The sequence below is a fragment of the Protomyctophum bolini genome (genome assembly GCF_963924005.1).
Source record: "Protomyctophum bolini genome assembly, chromosome: 11".
NCBI lineage: Eukaryota > Metazoa > Chordata > Actinopteri > Myctophiformes > Myctophidae > Protomyctophum > Protomyctophum bolini.
In genome coordinates this window covers 44753550-44775725 of record NC_137872.1, presented here as the reverse complement: position 1 = coordinate 44775725, position 22176 = coordinate 44753550, and the positions used below count along the sequence as shown (strand labels likewise).

The 22176-nt window shown below is 42.7% G+C and overlaps 1 protein-coding gene across 1 annotated transcript; it reads right to left on the bottom strand.

The window, feature by feature from the left end:
• Nucleotides 1–1210: 1210 nt before the first annotated feature.
• Nucleotides 1211–21733, bottom strand: mmp17b (matrix metallopeptidase 17b; the record flags this gene model as incomplete). The annotated part of the gene is made up of 12 exons (XM_080775256.1): nucleotides 1211–1249; nucleotides 2259–2452; nucleotides 3256–3525; nucleotides 5861–6013; nucleotides 7211–7284; nucleotides 8101–8179; nucleotides 9504–9674; nucleotides 10566–10743; nucleotides 12343–12451; nucleotides 14101–14344; nucleotides 15410–15571; nucleotides 21676–21733. The coding sequence occupies 12 exons, from the start codon at nucleotides 21731–21733 to the stop codon at nucleotides 1211–1213; spliced, it is 1731 nt and encodes a 576-aa protein (XP_080631382.1).
• Between the last annotated feature and the right edge of the window lie 443 nt (nucleotides 21734–22176).

Genomic DNA, 22176 nt, shown 5'->3' with positions numbered 1-22176 from the left:
GCGTGCGTGCGTGCGTGCGTGCGTGTTAGGCTGCACAACAGTGACACTTGGTGATGAAAACCAACCAAACGCTATTTTCGTGCTCGGACACAGCCAGAGACACACAAAGCTCTGTATAGGAGTGATTGCACCACTCAAAAAACAGGCGGTCCCCGGAACTTCCACAGGAATGAGCCCAGGGTGCCTGAACAGTTATTTCTGTCGAGGGCTAGGGGAACAGAATAGACAAACCAAGGACTGCAATTGCAGATGTATAAAAGGATGACACAAAAAAGTCCATTGTGGTCCTATGTATTAAGTCTAAGTCTGAGCCCACCGTTTAAAAAAAGAGAGGGTCAATAATCATCAATTTTAACTTTTAAGTCGACTGCTTCGGTTATATATGTACAGGCATAGGCTAAATTTGAAATTAGTGTTTTGTCATGGCTCAGCCTACTGAATGGATTGATAACACACAGAAACACCGTTGCAATATTATCACATATTTTCTAGCACTATAGAGGTGTGTATACCTTCCCAAAATTCACTATGATAATTATTCCACCGAGATGATTAAATTTGAGGTCCTAGCTTACAGATGTTATATATTTCCTACATTATAATATAGGTATACATACGGTACACTGTACAGCTCTATACAGTTTTGAAAAGCCACATGAGTTCATATTGATAAACTCAGATAAGAAGCTGATGAGACAGTTACCATTGTCTTAGAACACTGGTTTTCAACCAGTGGTCCATGGGGGGGTTCCAAGTGGTCCCCATGCAGCTAAATGATGGAGATTTGGTAACCAAATGGACACTTATAGATCTTTAACGCTTACGCTCTCAAGAGTTACATTATTGTTAAACATCTGAATTACTTAATTACAATAATGTCTATATAATTAGAGATTATATAATAATTGTTATTTTGGTCAAAGTATGCCAACAGCATTGAAATGTACGATAACATTATATACACATTTTGTTATTGTTATAATGATATCAAAATATTCTTCAGTTTTGGGTCTGCGAGGGTAAATCTCATCAAATGGTGGGCCGTTACTCAAATGCCGAATAAAAAAATGGGCCTTGATGTGAAAAATGGTTGAAAACCACTGTATTAGAACAGTGCTAGAACTTTTCAATCTTTAGAACAATATTATACAAGTCACATGATGTGTTTCTTCCGAATGAACTGACCCGAGGAATATGTTCCCGCCAAATGCTAGGGGTCCCGGACCCCCCCAATGGTGTAGAGTCTACACTGTAGACAGAAACCAGGAGGATTATGTTTAGACACTGTTATTGACCGGTCACCGTCAAATGGCCAAGGTCACAATCAAGGTCAAAGTCAGAATTAGCCTGCAAAATTAGTCAAAACTCAGGAAAGGAAATTTAACCGCTAGACCCTGTTGTATTTGTCATATTCTTCATGTGCCATATTCAGAAAAAAACACATTCTAGAACAGTGGTTCCTAAACGGTTCAGTTCAAGACCCACTGTGTGGGAACCTACTGTACAAGATGTGTTATAATCTTACAAAAATAATCAGTCAAACAATCAGTAACCTACTATAGTCTGGGAGCCAACAGGCATACATTCATGAATCCACCTAATGTGACCATTATACAGTAGTACCTCTGTATTACAAAAATAATAATAATCTTGGGCTCAGAAATGCAGTATTCTATATTATTTTATTATTGAAATGTAATCCATGGGCCAAGTCAAGAATAAATAAAGACAGATATCTCCCTTGACATTTGCAAAACATTGTCCGATGCGTAACTTTTACATGGGGTTTCTGCTGCACATGCACAACACACTATCTTCATGATATAGTCTCACTGGCAGATGCACCAGTAGGATACAACAGTACGTCCTCCCGTTGGGGGTTCCTCACTGGCAGGTGAGCCAGTAGGATGCAACAGTATGTCCTTCCGGTGGGGGTTCCTCACTGGCAGGTGAGCCAGTAGGATACAACAGCAGTGACAGCAGTGACAGACAGAATTTGGGTGGGGAACAAAAAAACTACGGGTTCTGGAATGTTTCAGCATATTATGGAAGCTTCTGGGTCAACCCTAATTCACAGTCAAAAAGATAAGTGTCCATAGAGTCGATGACAACAAGACACCAACCATAAAGAGGTCTATGGCGCCCCCCGGTGCCGCGTTGCGGCAGGTGCAGGCAGGTCCTCTCTCCCTCTGTCTGTCTCTGTGTCCACTGTCTGTGTGTCTGTGCTGTCCCTGCTGCCTCCCGCCTGCTCCTGTTGCCTCATCTCTCCTCTCCTCCTCCTCCTCTTCATCTCTCCATCTCTCTCGCAGTTCCAGCGAGGAGGAGGAGGAAGAGGAGGGATCGGGGCAGTCCAGCCAATCCTGGGCCAGGGATCGAGGGTAGCCCGCCTCCGAGGCAGAGCCTGGAAAGAGGAACTTCCAGTAGGAGTCGCCTTTGAAGAGGTAGATGGAACCTGGACACATGGGAGAGATGGAGGGGGGTGAAGAGACGTAAGAGCTGTACAAATTACAGTACAAATACTGGAAAACACCCTGAACAATGTTCCACACGTCCCAGACTCTTCTCCATTCTCTAAAACACCCTGGACAACGCTCCACACGTCCCAGACTCTACTCCCTTCTCTAAAACACCCGGGACACCGCTCCACACATCACAGACTCTTCTCCCTTTCCTAAAACACCCTGGACAACGCTCCACACGTCCTAGACTCTTCTACCTTCTCTAAAACACACTGGACAACATTCCACACATCTTAGACTCTTCTCCCTTCTATAAAACACCCGAGACAATGCTCGACCACACGTCCCAGACTCTTCTCCCTTCTCTACGACACCCTGGACAATGCTCCACACGTCCTAGACTCTTCTCTCTTCCCTAAAACACCCTGGACAACGCTCCACACAAACTAACTAACTAGACTCTCCCTTCCCTAAAACACCCTGGACAATGCTCCACACGTTCCAGACTCTTCTCCCTTCCCTAAAACACCCTGAACAACGCTCCACACGTCCTAGACTCTTCTCCCTTCCCTAAAACTCAGTGGACAACACTCCAGACATCCCAGACTCTTCTCCCTTCCCTAAAAACACCCTGGACAGCGCTCCACACATCCTATATGATCAGTTTACTGAGACACTACACTGTCTTTCAATGTACTCTATGTGTTTCCTTGCTTATTGTAAGTTGCTCTGTAAGTCAGCTAAGACACGTGCACTATAGGATCGAATCAGTAAAATATCACAACGTGGTGCTCACCTCCATTGGTCTCTGTGGTGATGCCAGTGACTCCGCCTCTGAGGAGACGTGTCCAGGTGTCTCCCTCCCCCTTCTGCCCTAACCCCGCCGTCTCCCCCCAAATGGGACCCTCCACAGGGTCCCAGACCAGGCCCCGCTGTCCCGCTGTCTGCTCCCGTGCAGGTCCTGCTAGCGGTCCCGGCGTGGAACCAGGCGCCATGTGGAGTTCAGTCAGGGGCCGTGGGTATCCTTCCTGGAGGCTCAGGTCTCTGAACAGCCAGAACTGGGAAACTATACGGGAAAATGGTAAGATTTATATAGTGCCTTTATATAAGCATTACCTTCCACCATTCACACACACATTCGTACAGCTTTACATAGATTGTACATTAGATTCACCAATTCACACACACACACACACACGTTCACACACCAATGGTGGAGGAAACCATGCAAGTCATGCACATCGGGAGCAATTAGGGGTTCAGGCGTCTTGCTCAAGGACACTTCGTCATTAACACCGGGGGAGCCTGGGTTCGAACTGGGAACCTTTCAGTAGCCAGTTCGATCCAAGGCACATAGTTCATAAGGTTCAAGGTGGTCTGTTATTGTTTATGTCTTGTGTACAGGCAAGGTTTTCAAAGGTTTTCGAGACCCGGAAGAGAGATTAGACGTTTGCCTGAGACCCAAACTAGTGAATATAGCAGATCTACAAGCTCTCAACGCAGCACATCGCGCCACGTTGCTTAGCCCAGCTAATAGCCCAGATTGTAGATCTTCACTACTTCTTAAATATTATATATTTACCGCTGAAAAGTAGCTTACAGGTGCGTAATATAATCACACCCGTGTGAAGTGAGGGGCCCTGTCATCATCATGCGTCATCATACATCATCTCATTCTGGCCAATCACAATTTGCGTCCTCACTTTTATCTCCAATGCTCAAAAACTGGCCATTCATTGTCAATGGCATTTAACCCAATCTGGACGGGAACCCCTTTTGGTGTTTTAAGCATTATATGTTATGCTTTAGCTATTGAAAAATAGCAGATCTACAAGCTCAGAGTGCCGTGCTATAGCCTATGGAGCACCACTGATACAGAAACATGAGGTATTTCAGAAAACTGACAGAATGCACTGGCATATCTTGAGGTCAGATCCCACCCTAGGAAGAACCATCTCTGCCCCTCCTCGCATAGTTTACTAAATACCACCAAATCTTAAGAACCTCTTGGTCAGGCCACATTTACGTCAGGAGACACCCACACATGTTTTGTCTGATATTCCAGATGGTAATTACAAGTGTGGCAGATCAAAAATGTTGATACATTTAATCACCCCACTACAGGCAAAACTTTCAAAGTCAAGGGCAGTATCAGCTGTACGACAAATAATGTGCTCTATATGCTTAAGTGTGTGTGTGTGGGCAAAACTCTAAGACCCCTTAAAACCAAAATTTCAGAACATAGGAGTGACATAAGAAACAAACATTTCAAAAATCCTGTAGCCCTACATTTCCACCAAGTCCAACATTGTGTTTCCTCCTTGAGGTATATTGGTATTGAAAGGGTCCAACTGCCACCTAGGGGTGGAGACATTGATGTTCTACTCCTGCAGCGTGAAACCTTTTGGACGTCAACCCTCAATACTGTGAATAAGGGCTTGAATGAGTCTTTCGACATCAGACCATTCCTATAATTGTACATGTATTATGAGTCTCTCAATCCAGTATACTTTTGAGGACATTTGTGGTGAATTTATCCCCCTTTTTACTTGTTTTTTAACTTGATTTTAACTCTTGCAGTAGTACAGTAGTACAGTGTGCATGCCCTACACTTAATTATGTTTAGGTACTCACCTGTACTATTTGTATCTCACATGTTCTCTTCTCAATCTGTAGGTTGTCGGATGATGGACTCTGATGATGGAGTGCCCCTCCTGAAGAACTACTAGTCCTCATCCTCATTTGTTCTCAGCATCAGACACAATTGGTGATAATTAAAGTAATGGTCTCAGCTTCCTCACTAGGAGCTTTGGGACTTTATATATTATATTTTAAACACCAAACAATAAATAAATGAGTCATCTGGAATTTAAAATTAGATTTTTGTTATCCATGACAATTATTTTGTGTCCTATCCTGAAATCAGTCTGTGTATTATTGTGCACATTATGTACCTGTTGTATTTTTGTATATTTAAACCTGTCATGTTTATTATTATTATTATTGTGATATTGGAAACTGGATAATTGGTTTGGGTTTAGGTGGCATTAGTCATCACCCATCGTTAGAGCCAATCAGTTGTACCCCTTCCTGTATAAAGGTGCACACCCATTCCCTGTCACACTATTCCTGAAGAAGATCCTAAGGGATCGATACGTTGAGTCAAATAAACCAGTGGAGCTGAGTTTTCATACCAGTGTTGCAGACAATTTTTTTCCTCTTGTACTGCTTTTTGTCCAGCACCTGGGCTAGAGTGGAGGTGCATGCTCTATTTCCTTTGTATTTCAGAAAACTGTCAGAATTTAGAAGACATTTTTTTTAAATTTCGAATTAAAACGCACTGTAATTACGTGTCTCTTGCAACACGGACATTCACTCCGGCAGTGAAGCATTCTACATACCGCTGATGAAGATGATGGCATGGTCCGACTGCCTCTCCAACACGGCCCGGAGGGGGGGCAGGTCGGGGGGCAGACCTCCCCACAGCCTCCTGACCTTTGATCCCTGACCCGAAACCAACCCCCCTCCTCTACCCACCCTCCACATGGTCTGACCTGGAGCACAGGACAGGGAGAGAGAGAGAGAGAGAGAGAGAGAGAGAGAGAGCATTTTATTTATAGAGCACGTACATTTCACAGACATCAGAGTCACAAAGTGACTAAAATAAAAATAAATAAATGAAATAAAAAATAAAAGCAAAACAACTAGAACTGCACTCTGTTGAGTGCCTACTACTGGCATTGGATCCTTTAATGTGGATTAAAGGACCCAGGACAGGACGTCTAGTGGACTGGAAGACGCCTTCATCGACATCACAAGGTCAGTCAATTATCGTAGGGAGATAGGAGAGAAACTGTAACCGCTTCTGACCAAAGCTAAGTCATTATTATTATTATTTGTTTTTTTTATGTCAGGAATCATAGCTTCAAATTGACATATTGGTTGTTCAGTTTGACCTACCAGTTTTGGAGATATGGCTTATAGAGAATATGAGAGATATGGCTTATAGAGTCTTGCAGAAAACAATGAGAAAACAGGCTTGAAAGGTTCATTTCTGTGGACATTTATTTCATATTTACATGTCTATTTCAGCTCTGACATTTACTTTCAGACATGCTCTAGTAGGCTATGTGAAGAGTCTGCCTGTGCTATTAACTCATTTTGGATAAAATAAAAACAAACAAACAGTTTGTCTTGCCACCATGACTGTCTCTGTATCAAAATGAGTCACAACATAAGGTTGACTGCCGAGTAGGACTGGGAGCAAGGGGAGAGGAGGAAGGGATAATGCTGGCTCTAACTGTGTGCGTCTTGTCTGCAAAAAAATAAAATAAAATCATTACAGTTTAGTTTATTAGAAAACACTTCCACATTTTGCCAACCCAAATGTTGGTTGGGAAATAGAAAAATGCAGAAGTAGAGCGTTCTTCCGGTGTCCTTCAAACGCCACTGAGCAACTTCCATTGAAATGAACAGGGGCTGTCCGCTCTCTAGGTTATATACTGTATAAGAACTCTATGTACTGACTTCTTTTTATTTATTTTTATTTTTAGATTTGTTTTTGGCTTTTTTGCCTTTATTGATAGTTTCAAGTGAAGATAGACAGGACAGAGGGAGAGAGAGAGAACCCCATATGCAGCAAAGGTCGTCATGAACGGCACTCGAACACGCGACACGCTGTCAGGCGTAGAGCTTATATTTGGTATGATGCGCATGGACCACTAGGCTAGCGGGCACCCCTATGCACTGACCTTTGAAGAAGAACATCTCTCCTCTGATCTGAGCCACTGCATCGAAGCTGGTCTTACAGCGATCTATGTGACTTCTAGAGGGCAGAGAAACATAACCAGTTAACAGTTTATTTTAGAAAAGTCTGTTATAAAAGTATTGTATTTGAAGGCCCTTGTAAAAGACACTGCTTCTGTTCAGAATTTATTGTCTCCAGTTTTCCACACAAAATAATAGAAAATGCTGGACCCTGACGGGTCCATTTGTTTCAATTTTTTTCACTCTCAGAGTTACATTAACTTAGATTTTACAATATTATACACTGGGATCCAAGTGATATACATGCCATTAAATGGGGGTTCCGTAGCCTGATGCATGTCAAACAGAGGGACCTTGAATTAAAAATGGTTGAAAATCATTGCTAGTGCTGTAAAAATCATCTCTTATGGGGGTCCTTGGCATAAATTTTCAAATGGGGTTCCGCGGGCTAATGAGTATCATTTTGGGGGTCCTTGACATGAAAAAGTTTGGGAACCCCTGCCCTAGGATTCTGACTGCATGGTCTTGGCGATGACTGTAAATGTTCAGCCACTAGGTGTCTCTCTCAGGCGCCTCTGGCTTTAATTAATGGACAGATCTGAACCATCATTGAAGTTCACGTGTATTCATATTATATTATATGTAAACTGTTTAACTGTAACACGTTTTCTCATGCCAAGCTACTTTGAATTGAATTATATTCAATCAAAATTCCCTTTTTCCCCGGCATTCCTTGGATCACTTTCTAGACTGCTTCCCCTCCCTCCACCCGCCTTCGTAACAAACACCCTAATAAACTGTCACCATGTGACCTTGACTGCCTTGTTGGTTTCACCACGTGCACGCGTGCGTGCATGTGTGCACGTACCTGTGTCTGTGGGTGTGTCTGTGGTGAAGGTGAGTCTCAGTTATGAGACGAGGAGGGTCTGTAGCACGAAGATGGCTTCTCTTTCCTACACACACGCACGCAGGCAGATAGACAGACAGACAGACAGACAGACAGACAGACAGACAGACAGACAGACAGACAGACAGACAGACAGACAGACAGACAGACAGACACTCCATTGAAGTCCATTGAAGTAGTTAGACAGGTAGGTGTCTGTGTGGTGTAGTGTGTCTTGTAGACTGCTAAAATAAAAATACACACCAGCTAACTCTGACTATTTGGCAATAGTTTGGGATAAATTTGACCCATCAGGCGACTACTAGATTCATGCCATCACAATAATAGAGATAGTAATAACTGTAAAGGTATAATAGTGTAATAAGTGTAATAGTGTAATAGTGTAATAGTATTATTAGTGTAATAAGTGGACTTAAAGGACCAGTTTATTTTTATATAAATATACATATTATCAACATAAAACACAAAAAAAAACGGTTAGGAAGAAATTCCCCTTTAATATAGCATCTGATTGATGGCAGGCACAAATATATATGTTTTCAGTGTTTCAGTGTTTTCTACCAGGGAGGGGAGGAGAGCAGTGCACAGAGACATTTAGAGGGGCAGGTGCTCAAGTGAAAAAGTGCACCAGCTTGTACTTCGCGTGAAACCGGCAGGCTGCCTTAATAGTGTGTGAGATTTATAGATTTTGGGGCATAAATAATATATTAGAGGCATTTAATGCAGAATTGATCGATGTCACCATGGGACACATGCTGTACACTGTACTAAAACCAAAAAGAAAATGAACAAACTAACTTTCAAAAAGGGCACATTGGTGTCCAGAGGGCAAAAGGGCAGGTTCACTTCACCTAATCATGTCTCTATCTGTGCACGCCACTGGACAGGAGGAATCAATCTTTCCTGACAAAGACCCGCAAGGGTCGAAACGTTGCAATCTTATTTATCAATACATCTCTGCTATTTTAGAAAAATCATGAAAATGTGGCGCAAATCTTTGAATATATATATTCTTTCAGAGCGAACGCTTTTCAAATCTTTTCTTTTTTTTGTTTCTGGAACAACATATTTTCAGATGGTGGTCGGCGGCCAATTACATACAATTTGTGGGGTCCTTGCCATGAAATATTGAGCACCACTGACATAGAAACATGAGGTATTTCAGAAAACTGTGAGGATTTAGAAGACATTTTTTTAAATATCGACGTCAGGTCTAAATGGGTTAAGATCGGTGTGCGGACTTCCTTCCTTCTGGACGTATTTCTGTTCAGCAGCCGTATAATTGTTTTTGAGATGTGCGCGCTATATCCCTTTTGGATTCTATACGTCACAGAGGTGTGAGGATCTCCAGCGTATATACCGTACCGTACCGTAGAGCTGGGTGATGTGCTCCAGGTCCAGGGGTCCCAGGCGGAAGGACAGGGGGTCCCCGGCAGGACCCTGGTAGTACGGCCTCATCAGGGAGCTACGGGAGGAGCTGTGGGACAGACCCAGAGCGTGACCGAACTCATGTAGTAACACCGTGAACAGGTCTGTTCCTTCTGAGAAGAAGAGAGAGAGAGAGAGAGAGAGAGAGAGAGAGAGAGAGAGAGAGAAAGAGAGAGTTGTCTATAGTCAGCCAGTTGTCGTGAGGTCAATAGATGATATGCGCGTGACATCATCATCGCATCATCATACGCACTGAGTGCATGGCAAAAAAAAAATTGATAGCATAAAATTACTAGTATGTCTAGTCTGTCTGTCTGAAAGCCCAGCCCTCTGTCTGTCTGTCTGTCTGTCTGTCTGTCTGTCTGTCTGTCAGACATGACCTCCTATAAACATTTTCAATTATCAAGGCCAAGCCCTAAGGTTGAAAGGCAACTATTGTTTTGTTTCTCCCGCCATTTTTCTGCAGTACACGATGGCCGTGTTTGTTTGCTTTCCTATATACGCCACGGGGGAGCATGCTTAAAGCAAACCTAAAATAAGCGCCCCTCAAAATACATTATCCGTGGGTCTGTCTGTCTGTCTGAAGGCATAGTCCTCTGTCTGTCTGTCTGTCTGTCTGTCTGTCTGTCTGTCTGTCTGTCTGAAGGCCCATTCCTCTGTCTGTCTGTCTGTCTGTCTGTCTGAAGGCAGCATAGTCCTCTGTCTGTCTGTCTGTCTGTCTGTCTGTCTGTCTGTCTGTCTGACTGTCTGAAGGCATCGTCTGTCTGTCTGTCTGGCTGTCTGAAGGCCCAGTCCTCTACCTGTCTACCTGTCTGTAGGCCCAGTCCTCTGTCTGTCTGTCTGTCTGTCTGTCTGTCTGTCTGTCTGAAGGCCCAGTCCTCTACCTGTCTACCTGTCTGTCTGAAGGCCCAGTCCTCTGTCTGCCTGTCTGTCTGTCTACCTGTCTGTCTGTCTGTCTACGAGTCTGTCTGAAGGCACAGTCCTCTCCCTGTCTGTCTGTCTACCTGTCTGTCTGAAGGCCCAGTCCTCCTCTGCGTCCAGGTGAATTCCTCCGGCACGGTTCGGGTCCGAGGGGAAGAAGGCGTGGCCTATGGCCCCGCCCACCCCGTCGAAGGGGTACCCGTCGCCGTGGTAACCATGGAGGAAGTCCACCTGCAGGTCACATGACGCTGGTCCAGACACCTGGGAAAATGGGTACAGGCTTTAGTTCCGACATACTATTGATCCGAAACCTCAATCCCTGACCTAACCATAACCGCAAGCACGGGAGCAGCAGTGTCGGAAAAGCGTGAGCACCCCGGGAAAATAACGACGCCTGATTCAGGTCACCTGGCTCTGGTCAAAGACATTCTATAACAAGAGATGGAATCACCACTAAATGGCGCATCACTCCAAGATGGCGGCAGCCATTTATGAATGTTAACGTAATGCCTCAAACACGCATGCACGGTCATGCGCGCACGTGCATGTGCATAGTTACATGCATGCACACACACACACACACACACATGCACCCTGACATTCTGAATTACTAATACATTACAATACCTTTTCACTGTTCAACACAAACCAGTTCTGTAGAAGCATGCATTATAAATGTATTATACTAGAATAGGATAAAATCTAGTTTTTGTTTGTATAGAATGACTTTTTAATGTAATATTTTTAACCCATTCTGTACGGGAACCCCTTTTGGTGTTTTAAGCATTATGTTATGCTTTAGTCACGCCACTCCCCCTGGGTCACGGAAGTCATTTATCTATGGAGAATAACCTTGGCTCATCTTATGTCGCATTCACAGCTCTACTTCGGTAGACTCGATGCGAATGGGCGGAGAAGAAGTTGCATCATTCTTGCATATTTAATTTTCTGCGTTTGCCTTCACACTGGCTGTGTCCACCGCACCATTAGAAAATATTCTGTAGGCCTATACACTGTGTTTTTTGTGTTTCCTTAAAGGACCACTTCACCACTTTTCAACCTATATTCATATAATAGGTCCTCACTAATAATCATGATAAAATGGTGCAATTTTCTTCTACTCGGTCTATGTCTCATAGGAGGGCTGTGGGCAGTTCAGAAACCGTCTTCCAGTGACATCATCGATGGGGAATACAAGCTAATAGAAACGGCAGGCTTTCTAGTCCTTAAAAGTTGCAATGCGAAAATGGAAGCCATCGTTCTCATGATAATGAAAATCTAAATATCTTTGTAAAAAGATCTTGTTTAAAAATAAATCTGCCTAATGATGATGTCACTGGAAGACGGTTTCTAAACTGCCCACAGCCGTCCTATGAGACACAGACTGAGTAATAACCAATAATATTGGTCCAAAACTAAACAAACTGTCTTGGTGATATTGCCAGGGAGATGGCAGTCACTCATATTTGATACAGTCTCTTTCTAGCGGAATTTTAACACATTTTGAAGCAGTAACGCCGGGAATATTGATTATCTTTGGAACACGGTTTGACGCGATATAAAGGGTGCAGTACTTAGTTTAGACAGTTTTTGGTTTAGACTAGTCATTGGTTAGACCAGTCATTAGTCCTACAACTACAACTCAAACCCTCACCCTAAACCTAACCTCCCACGGGGCAGTACACCTAAACCTAACCTTAACCCATGTCTAACCAATGACTAGTCTAAACTAAGTATGTACCCCGATATAAAATAAATTGTGAATGGGGGACAGCCAGCCGGCCGGACAGACAGACAGACAGACAGACAGACAGACAGACAGACAGACAGACAGACAGACAGACAGACAGACGCCCTGACCTCATGGAACTCCAGGGGAGTCGGCTCCGCCCACACTCTGAGGGCATAGAAAACCAGCGAGCGAATCATCTCGTGGGACAGCTGTGAGGTGGCGGGGCTAGAGCGCAGCCTGGGGACAAGGACACGAGGACATAGATAGGTGGACTTATTGGCAGTGGTGGAAAGGTAGTTTTACTTATAAGTGAAAGTATATCAATACTGCGAAATGTATAGGCTGAAGTGGGTAGCATGTTTTGTTAATAATCAAAATCTACAATGCAAGTATAACTATAGTAACTAAACTTTTCAAATAAATGTAGCATTGGAGTAAAAGTGCAATATTTGCCTCTGAGATGTAGTGGAGTAAAACTAGAAGTAAAAGTATTGGAAATGGAAAATACTCAATTAAAGTACAAATACCAAAAAAACTACTTAAGTACAGTACTACAACAGTAGTTACTTTACACCAATGCTTATAGGACACCATTATGTCTAACAATTCTTTAGGAAGATAGGCCACACCCACTTATAGGACACCATTTTGTCTAGTGATGGGAACTATCGTTCATTCCACGTGGCAGTGTTGATTTCGCGGACTAAAACTATAACGAAAAATGTTCGTCTGCAACCTTTTTTTCACAGAGGAAAACTAAATAAACATAACTAAGCTACGACTAAAACTAAGACTAAAACTAGATAAAATGTTAGGGAGGGACTAGTGGAGAATTTGATTGTGCTCCAGTGTTGCACTCTGAGTTGAGTGGGGGGGAGGGGCTATCTTCCTAAACCAATCATGTTCGAGCACAGCACACAGACCAGGAAGATTATGGAAGGAAGAGACATGAAGTCACGACTGGGTGCCGGGGATGCGCCATGACACTCATTGGTGGCAAAACTCGCAACGGAAGTTCCATGAAATTCATGGCAGTGGATCCTTTGTCATATAATCGGTTCAGTAATATATCAGGAGACATAGCACAATTATTGTCTGCAGTGTTGCTTTTGTAGGTGTACACTGTGTAATTTTATAGAGGTATATCTAAAGAGCCACCATTTCCTGTCTGGCAGCCAAATATCGCGATACCTCCGTTACAGAAACGATACCTGCCACTGTTTATATGCCTCAATCAAATGACTGTGCACATCCCGAGGCATTCGGAAGACCATGTGAGTCGATGTATCCATCTGATCTTTGGTCTACCCCGGGGTCTCCTCCCAGTGGGTCTTCCAAGGGAAATGCTCAAGAGCATCCTAACCAGATGCCCGAACCACCTAAGCTGGCTCCTTTCCAGGCGAAGAAGCAGCGACTCCGACTCTACTACGAGTCTCCCTCGCGTGACTGAACTTCTCACCCTATCTCTAAGGGAGATGCCAGCCACCCGTCTGAGAAAACTAATTTCAGTCGCTTGTTATCTATCGTTATATCGCTTGTTGACACCTTATTCGAAGAATCAACATTTTGGTGTGGCGATAAAATGATAAACAAGTCGAAAAGCAATTACGTTATTAGAAAACAACCTGTGATGTGTCTTCTTTTATATTCCTGAACCAATTATATGACAAACGTCACAATGGTTCATAAATAGTGTTTGTTCATGAGCTGGTCCAACCGGCTCCATTCACGGCCTTGTATTCATGGAACTTCTGGTGCGAGGTTTGCCACAGATGAGTGTCATGGCGCATCACTGGCGTCCAGTCACGTGACTTCACGTCCCTTCCTTTCATTTTGTTCCTATACAGTAGCACAGCACACAGATAGGAAGTGACATCACGACCAACCTCCAGTTGATGCTCCTCCTCCTCCACGTAGCCGCCGCCCTCTTCCTCCTCAGGCTCTTCCTCTCCTGCAGCCGATTGGCCTTCTGGCCCGAGGTCTCTTCCGATTGGCCGGTCCTCCTCTGGCTCATCCCCCTCTCCTGCGGCTGATTGGCCATCTGTCCCGAGGCCTCCTCCTCCTCTTCCTCCCCCTGTTGGTCAGGCAGGGAACAGCGTGGCGCTCGCATCAGAGCCTGCGTCTCCTCATCTGAGTGGAGATAGATATTAACTAATTTAGGACTGAAATGTTATGTTGCCAAAAGGGGTTCCCGTCCTGAAAGGGTAAAAGCACAATTTCACCCTGCACGCTCATATGTTTCTCACTAATAATTACAAGATATTACCATTATAATAATAATTATTATTATTATTATTAAAAAACAAACTATTAATTTTAGTCAATACATCAAATCTGAGTGAGTGTGGAAATATAGTGGCCCTCTGGAGTGAGTGTGGAGCTATAGTGACCCTCTGGAGTGAGTGTGGAACTATAGTGGCCCTCTGGAGTGAGTGTGGTACTATAGTGGCGCTCTGGAGTGAGTGTGGAAATATAGTGGCCCTCTGGAGTGAGTGTGGAACAATAGCAGCCCTCTGGAGTGAGTGTAGAGCTATAGTGGCCCTCTGGAGTGAGTGTGGAACTATAGTGGCCCTCTGGAGTGAGTGTGGAAATATAGTGGCCCTCTGGAGTGAGTGTGGAACAATAGCAGCCCTCTGGAGTGAGTGTAGAGCTATAGTGGCCCTCTGGAGTGAGTGTGGAACTATAGTGGCCCTCTGGAGTGAGTGTGGAAATATAGTGGCCCTCTGGAGTGAGTGTGGAAATATTGTGGCGCTCTCCATCGTCAAAGTTTCCCACCTCTGTGATAGTGACTCCCTCTTGAGGGTGGAAGAAGGTGACACAGACGGGAAGCGTCACAGTTTATTGATTAGAAATACAAAGTTTATGTTTTTGTGAGGGAGTACGGCTCAGAAATTAATATTACAAACATGTGTTTGATGCAACTTTCAGGATCTGCGTGCGGATATCTTAGTTTTTTGGCTTTAAATAGACTGCAACACCACTAAAACAAACAGTGGCTTTATTTGTTTGATCGAAAGGCCACGATAACAGGTCTGTTTTATACAGATTTGCATATAAAAGAGCATCGGTGTGTGTGTGTGTGTGTGTGTGTGTGTGTGTGTGTGTGTGTGTGTGTGTATGTGTGTGTGTGTGTGTGTGTGTGTGTGTGTGTGTGTGTACGCGTGCGCATGCGTGCGTGCGTGTGCATGTTCTCACCTACTAGTCCAGTCTCCTTGAGGCCTCCAAACCTCTGCATGGCTCTGACAGCGTGAGTGACAGCTGTCCAGGCCTGTAGCTGACCAGTGGAGGGGTCAGGGGGCGGGAGGTAGCCATACCTGGTCAACCAATTCTGGAGTTGGACACAAAGGCATTTAATATCTGGTCAACCAATAGTAGAGCAGTTAGGAGTAGGACACAGAGACATTTAATACCTAGTCAACCAATGATGTAGCAGGACACAGAGACATTTAATACCTAGTCAACCAATGATGTAGCAGGACACAGAGACATTTAATACCTAGTCAACCAATGATGTAGCAGGACACAGAGACATTTAATACCTAGTCAACCAATAGAGCAGGACACAGAGACATGTAATACCTAGTCAACCAATGATGTAGCAGGACACAGAGACATTTAATACCTAGTCAACCAATAGAGCAGGACACAGAGACATTTAATACCTAGTCAACCAATGATGGAGCAGGACACAGAGACATTTAATACCTAGTCAACCAATGATGTAGCAGGACACAGAGACATGTAATACCTAGTCAACCAATGATGGAGCAGGACACAGAGACATTTAATACCTAGTCAACCAATGATGTAGCAGGACACAGAGACATGTAATACCTAGTCAACCAATGATGGAGCAGGACACAGAGATATCTAGTAAACCAATGATGGAGCAGGACACAGAGACATTTAATACCTAGTCAACCAATAGTAGTGCAGGACAGAGACATTTAATACCCATCGTGACATTACCTAGTCAACCAATGATGGAGCAGGACACAGAGACATTTAATACCTAGTCAACCAATGATGGAGCAGGACACAGACATTTAATACCTAGTCAACCAATGATGGAGCAGGACACAGAGATATCTAGTCAACCAATGATGGAGCAGGACACAGACATTTAATACCTAGTCAACCAATGATGGAGCAGGACACAGACATTTAATACCTAGTCAACCAATGATGGAGCAGGACACAGAGATATCTAGTCAACCAATGATGGAGCAGGACACAGACATTTAATACCTAGTCAACCAATGATGGAGCAGGACACAGAGACAATTAATACCTAGTCAACCAATGATGGAGCAGGACACAGACATTTCATACCTAGTCAACCAATGATGGAGCAGGACACAGAGACATTTAATACCTAGTCAACCAATGATGGAGCAGGACACAGAGACATTTAATACCTAGTCAACCAATGATGGAGCAGGACACAGACATTTAATACCTAGTCAACCAATGATGGAGCAGGACACAGAGACATTTAATACCTAGTCAATCAATAGTAGAGCAGGACAGAGACATTTAATACTCGTGACATTACCTAGTCAACCAATGATGGAGCAGAGCGCAATAATGCGGCAATAATGTTTGCCAATCACAGCGCGTCCTTGCACAACCTGTATAGTATTTTGAATGACGCCCTCGTGATGTCACGTGATCAACGTGTAAAAAGATGCACCTTTCATTTCAATTCATTTCATTTTATTTTGCACATAGTGTATCACAATACAGTACAAATCATAATAGATAACAATTTATTTGTCTTTCATTAATTTGTCTTTCATACTTATCTTACACCCATGACGAAAAAGAGCAGTAAGAAGAATACGTTCTTATAAATACCTGCCCCCTTTTCACTTAAAAGTTAGTTTTTACTTTAATGATTGGAGCATACACATCTAAACAAAACAAAAAAACAAAAAAAAACTAAGAGTAAAACAAAACAAAAAGAAGTTGAGCAATGGCACGTGCAATAAATGATAGCTAACCTATTCGTCATCTTCATATTGCCTAAATATTAGATTTGAGTAATTTCTTTTAAATTCGCAAATATTTGTACAACCCTTTAAATTGTCATCCAGAGAATTCCACATTCGGATTCCTGTTATCGAAGGACACATAAGTCTTTGAGTAGTCCGTGCAAATTGATGTTTAAAGTCAAATTTCCTCCTACTGTCCCCACTTTCTGAACTGGGTTCGAATAGATGTTGTAGATCAGGCGTGCCCATTACGTCGATCGCGGTCGACCAGTCGATCGCAAGCGCTGCGCAGGTAGACCGCTTGGCCCTGACATGAAAAAACTAAACAAAAACAATCCTCGCCTCGGGCATGCGGCATGAATTTCAAACCATGTACAAAATATATAATAATAATGTTGTTGTGTAAGTTTTACTAGTCCTTAGACCACATCTAAATCAATTGTGAGAAAATATTTTTAAAAATACCAAATATGTCGGGGATACCCCCTAATATACAAATTTTCTCTTGTCCCAGCCCCTTGGTGACCAAATTGAATTGCAGATAAAACTGTTAAAATTACATTTAAATCTAAATTATTTTGTATTATTTTGTTCATAGATGTCTCTTGTAGATGTGGAAAGATATTATTTTATCAATACAATATTTTAAATAAGTATTATTATGCAAGGAACCTGTGTTCCTTTTTAGCATGGTAGAAGAAGAAGAAGAAAGGTATGAGTCACATGACACACTGGGAGTGACATCATCAAACACCATACTAGCAGCATGGGTATGTCCTCTCTTCTATTTTTCATATTTGTATAATATTGTCAGCCTTGCTTGAATGTCTCAACCTACCTCACGCAACCCTGTTATGCATATTTCCAGAATAATATAAATACTTTTTTTTTTTTTTTTTTTACTTATTTACTCATGTTACTCTTGGTAAATGCTAACGGTTAGCTAAACAGCTAGCTTCTAGTTTTGAGGAAAAGCTAACATTAGCAATCCTGTTACCTGCAACCCTGTTACTATGATTAGCAGCCCTGTTACTTTAATCAAAGTAACAGGGTTGCACTGCATTAACAGGGTTGCATCTCATCAGTTACTAAACTATATAACTATTATTTATGGTCCAATTAAATATTTTACACGAAGTAAACTAATTTAGTTTAATCTACATATTTTAAACCTATTACTGAATTATGAATACTGTTTCCTTAATTGCACTACATAGTCAAAACCACAGTTATAGATGCGACAGTTACAATACCCATTAATTAAATTGTATTATTTATTTATTTTTGCAGGGTGCTGGTCTACCCCTGAGCGCTGCTGAGAAGCAAAGGCGCTACCGTTCTAAGCGTGATGCTGATCCACAGAAGAGACAGCAATATTTAGAAAAAGAGAGAGAGAAATGGAAAGCAGACTTAGCAACAGGGAAGAAGCTACTGCGAAATGACCGTACTGAGAGAGGACAGCGTTCCCAACGGAAAAGATGGAAAGAGGCACATGAGAGGAGCAACGTGAGGAAAAAGGCACTTGAAGCGTTAAGCACCCCTCCAATGAGCCCTGAATCTCCAGTCACACCAGAAATCCCATTCAGGGCCCAATTGCCAGATTCTAGCTCCAGCTCTCAATCTGGGACTTCAAGGTTAGGGTACAATAAAGTTATTGGGGAATGCAAGTTAATGTAAGCACAGAATGCGAATGTTTGCCAATGTTAAAGCAGAACAGAGAACAGAAAAATACAAGAAACGGCTCCAGCGATGAAAAAGACCCATCCATCTCCAAGATCCAAAGATAACAAAATGATTAGGCAAGCTTCGCAGACATCAATAAGAAGAACCCTGTTGTTCCATACAGCGCTGACTGAGGAAGTGCGTACAAAGTACAAAAATTCAAGGAGAGAGTCATAGGCAACTCATTGCAGGAGTAATCACCAGCAAAATCCTAAAAAAGTACAAGCTGCAGAAATTGGCACAGGAGGTTCTTGGATTTTCAAGGAGAAGATGGAAAACCATGGGGAATGAAAATGTCTGCTGCTACAAGAGGAAGAAACACAATGGAATTGGTGGCAGACTGAGAGATGATGTTGTCTCTTTCTTTGTACGTGATGATTCGAGCAGGATCACTACTGGAAAAAAGGAAACGGTGACAAAAGGAATGAAGAAAATGCAGAAAAGGCTGCTTCTTGATTCAATGAAGAACCTCCATCTGAAGTTCCTGACTGAGCAGCCTAACATCCGTCTGTCATACTCCCTGTTTTGCACACTTCGCCCCTTCTGGGTTGTGCAGCCAACATTGGCAGATCGTGACACATGTTTGTGCAAACAACATGAAAACCTTAGCTTTATTGCTAAAAAGCTTCACCAGAAGAAGAGCAGTGGAACTCTCTAGATGTTGTGGGGAAATGGTGTGCCCTGCTGCAAACCTAAACCTATAACCGCAAGCACGGGAGCAGTGCATGTTCAGACAAACGGGACTTCGGATCTATGGGCAGTTCCCATGACGGCCGCATACCCAGGCATTATCCAAGAGGTGAATGAGTCCCACTGCCAGGTGAAATGTATGCACAGATTGGGCGAAAAAAAACTTTTTCTGGCCGCTGAGGGATGATCTCCATTGGTGTCCCTTTGAGGATATGCTGACCATCATTCCACCACCACAGAAAGTTAACTCACGCCACGTGGCCATTGCAAGTGAAATATGGAATACACTGGTCAGCCATGAAAAGTAAATCTAAAAATGTAAAGAATGATGTCCTATAACAGGTAATACCATTGTTATTGTGAATCTATTGAGTTTTTGTTTTCATGTTCCCTTTTGGATATTTGCACCTTGACCCTTAACCAATGTTTACAGAGTATGTGCAATGTTTACAGAACCTGTACAGAATGTGTACTAATGTTTACAGAGTTTTGCACAAAGTGTTAACAATTATTTTTGCACTTTTTTTTTGAGGCAAGTAAAGCACTTATTATTTTGTATTGGATAAAAAAGGATTCACATAATTAAAAATATTCAAAGAATATCTCTGTTGTCTTGAGCATTTATTTGACACATTTACTTAATGATCTATGATGAAACAATTAAACCATGATACTTAATTGCAACCCTGTTACTCTAATTTCAACCCTGTTACCATGTGATTTTAATCAAAAATAATCATAAATGGCTTTCTCAGCTCACAAAGGTTTGACCTATTGTCATTTAAGCTGTTTAACCAACAATATGCATTAAGATTTAGAGCAAATATTTGAAAAGAAATACTGAAATTTGTAAAGTGAAACATGTCATTAATGAAATGTTGGGTACAATAGTTCCTTAAATTCATTGAAATCAACTCATATCTGAAATCAGATGGTTATTTAGAGAAATTTTTACTTTCTTCACCTAATGGTAAAGGAATTATATCTATTTTTTAAATGATGACATTTTTAAGGTCCCTTCGTGATTTTAAAAACAAATCTGAAATAGTATCAGCTGTCAAGTCCCTGCAGTTATCCAGAAACACTGTTACACGGCGCTGTGAAATGATGGCCGTTGATTTGACGCAGCAACTTAAAAAAAAAAAGCTAAATGTGAGTGTTTCTCGCTGCAGCTAGACGAGTCCACTGATATAAGTGATACAGCACAATTGTGCATTTTCATCAGAATGGTGTTTAAAGATATGACAGCCAAAGAGGAACTATTAACAATCCTACCAATGAAGGCAACCACTCGGGGCGAGGACATTTTTCAGACATTCAAAGACTTTGTTGACAAAAACCAGATCACAATGTCTAAATTGGTATCAATCACCACTGACGGCGCACCTGCAATGGTGGGGCACAGAAATGGATTCATCGCCAAATGCAAGCAAAAGCAAGACAACGATTTCCCCGACGTTGTTAACTATCACTGCATAATACACCAGCAAGCGCTATGTGCAAAAATGTTGAACATGAAAGAGGTGATGGATGTGTCATTGAAAGTCGCATGCTCTATCCGGGCCAGAGCACTTCAAAGACGGTTGTTCCGTGCGCAACTGGAAGAGGCTGACAGCGACCACACTGACCTTTTTCTACACACCGATGTCAGATGGCTTAGTAGGGGCAAATTCTTGCAAAGGTTCCGGGAGCTCCTACCAGAGATAAAAGAGTTTCTCCTTGGTGCTTCACATGCAGAATACACACAACTTGATGACGCACAGTGGCTGCTAGATATGGCATTCTTAACTGATGTGACCAACATGTTGAATGAGCTTAACTTGGAGCTGCAAGGGAAAGACAAAAATGTGGTCGACATGATCAGCTCAGTTAACTGTTTCAAAAGCAAACTAAAAATGCTGCAGCGCAAGGATCTGAGGAAGTTCCCAAACCTAGAATCCGAGCTGGAGAGGCAATTGGCTACTGGGCGCAATTTGACTGCATGTGCACGCTACACAGAGCAAATAAAAAATGTGCAGTCTGACTTTCACAAACGCTTTCAAGATTTTGCCTTACTCGAGCCCATTGCTACATTCATGTGCTTCCCATTCAGAGAAGACACTGTTGATTCCATTGCCTCGAAAATAGCAACACTTTTTAACATGAACTCTTCTGCATTGGAGAATGAGATCATGGCACTGCAGGCTGACATACAGTTTAAGTCACGCCCCCGCGATGGAGAGTTTTGGAACTTACTCGTGGAGGGAAAGTATCCAAACATCAGGACTTGTGTAGCCTCGCTCACAGCGTTATTTGGCTCCACATATTTATGTGAATCAGCATTTTCCCACATGAAGATAATTAAGTCCAAATATCATTCCACGTTGACGGACGATCATTTGGAGGCCTGTTTAAGACTAGCTGTCAGCAGTGACTGTCCGGATTACGCAGCGCTGACGGACTCCATTCAGTGCAAGCAGTCATCTGATTAAGGTGCCCTTAGAGAGCCTAAGAGTGCCCTCCAACCCCACAAGGCCACTGGCCATGACAATATTCCCTCCAAATTTCTCAGAGACT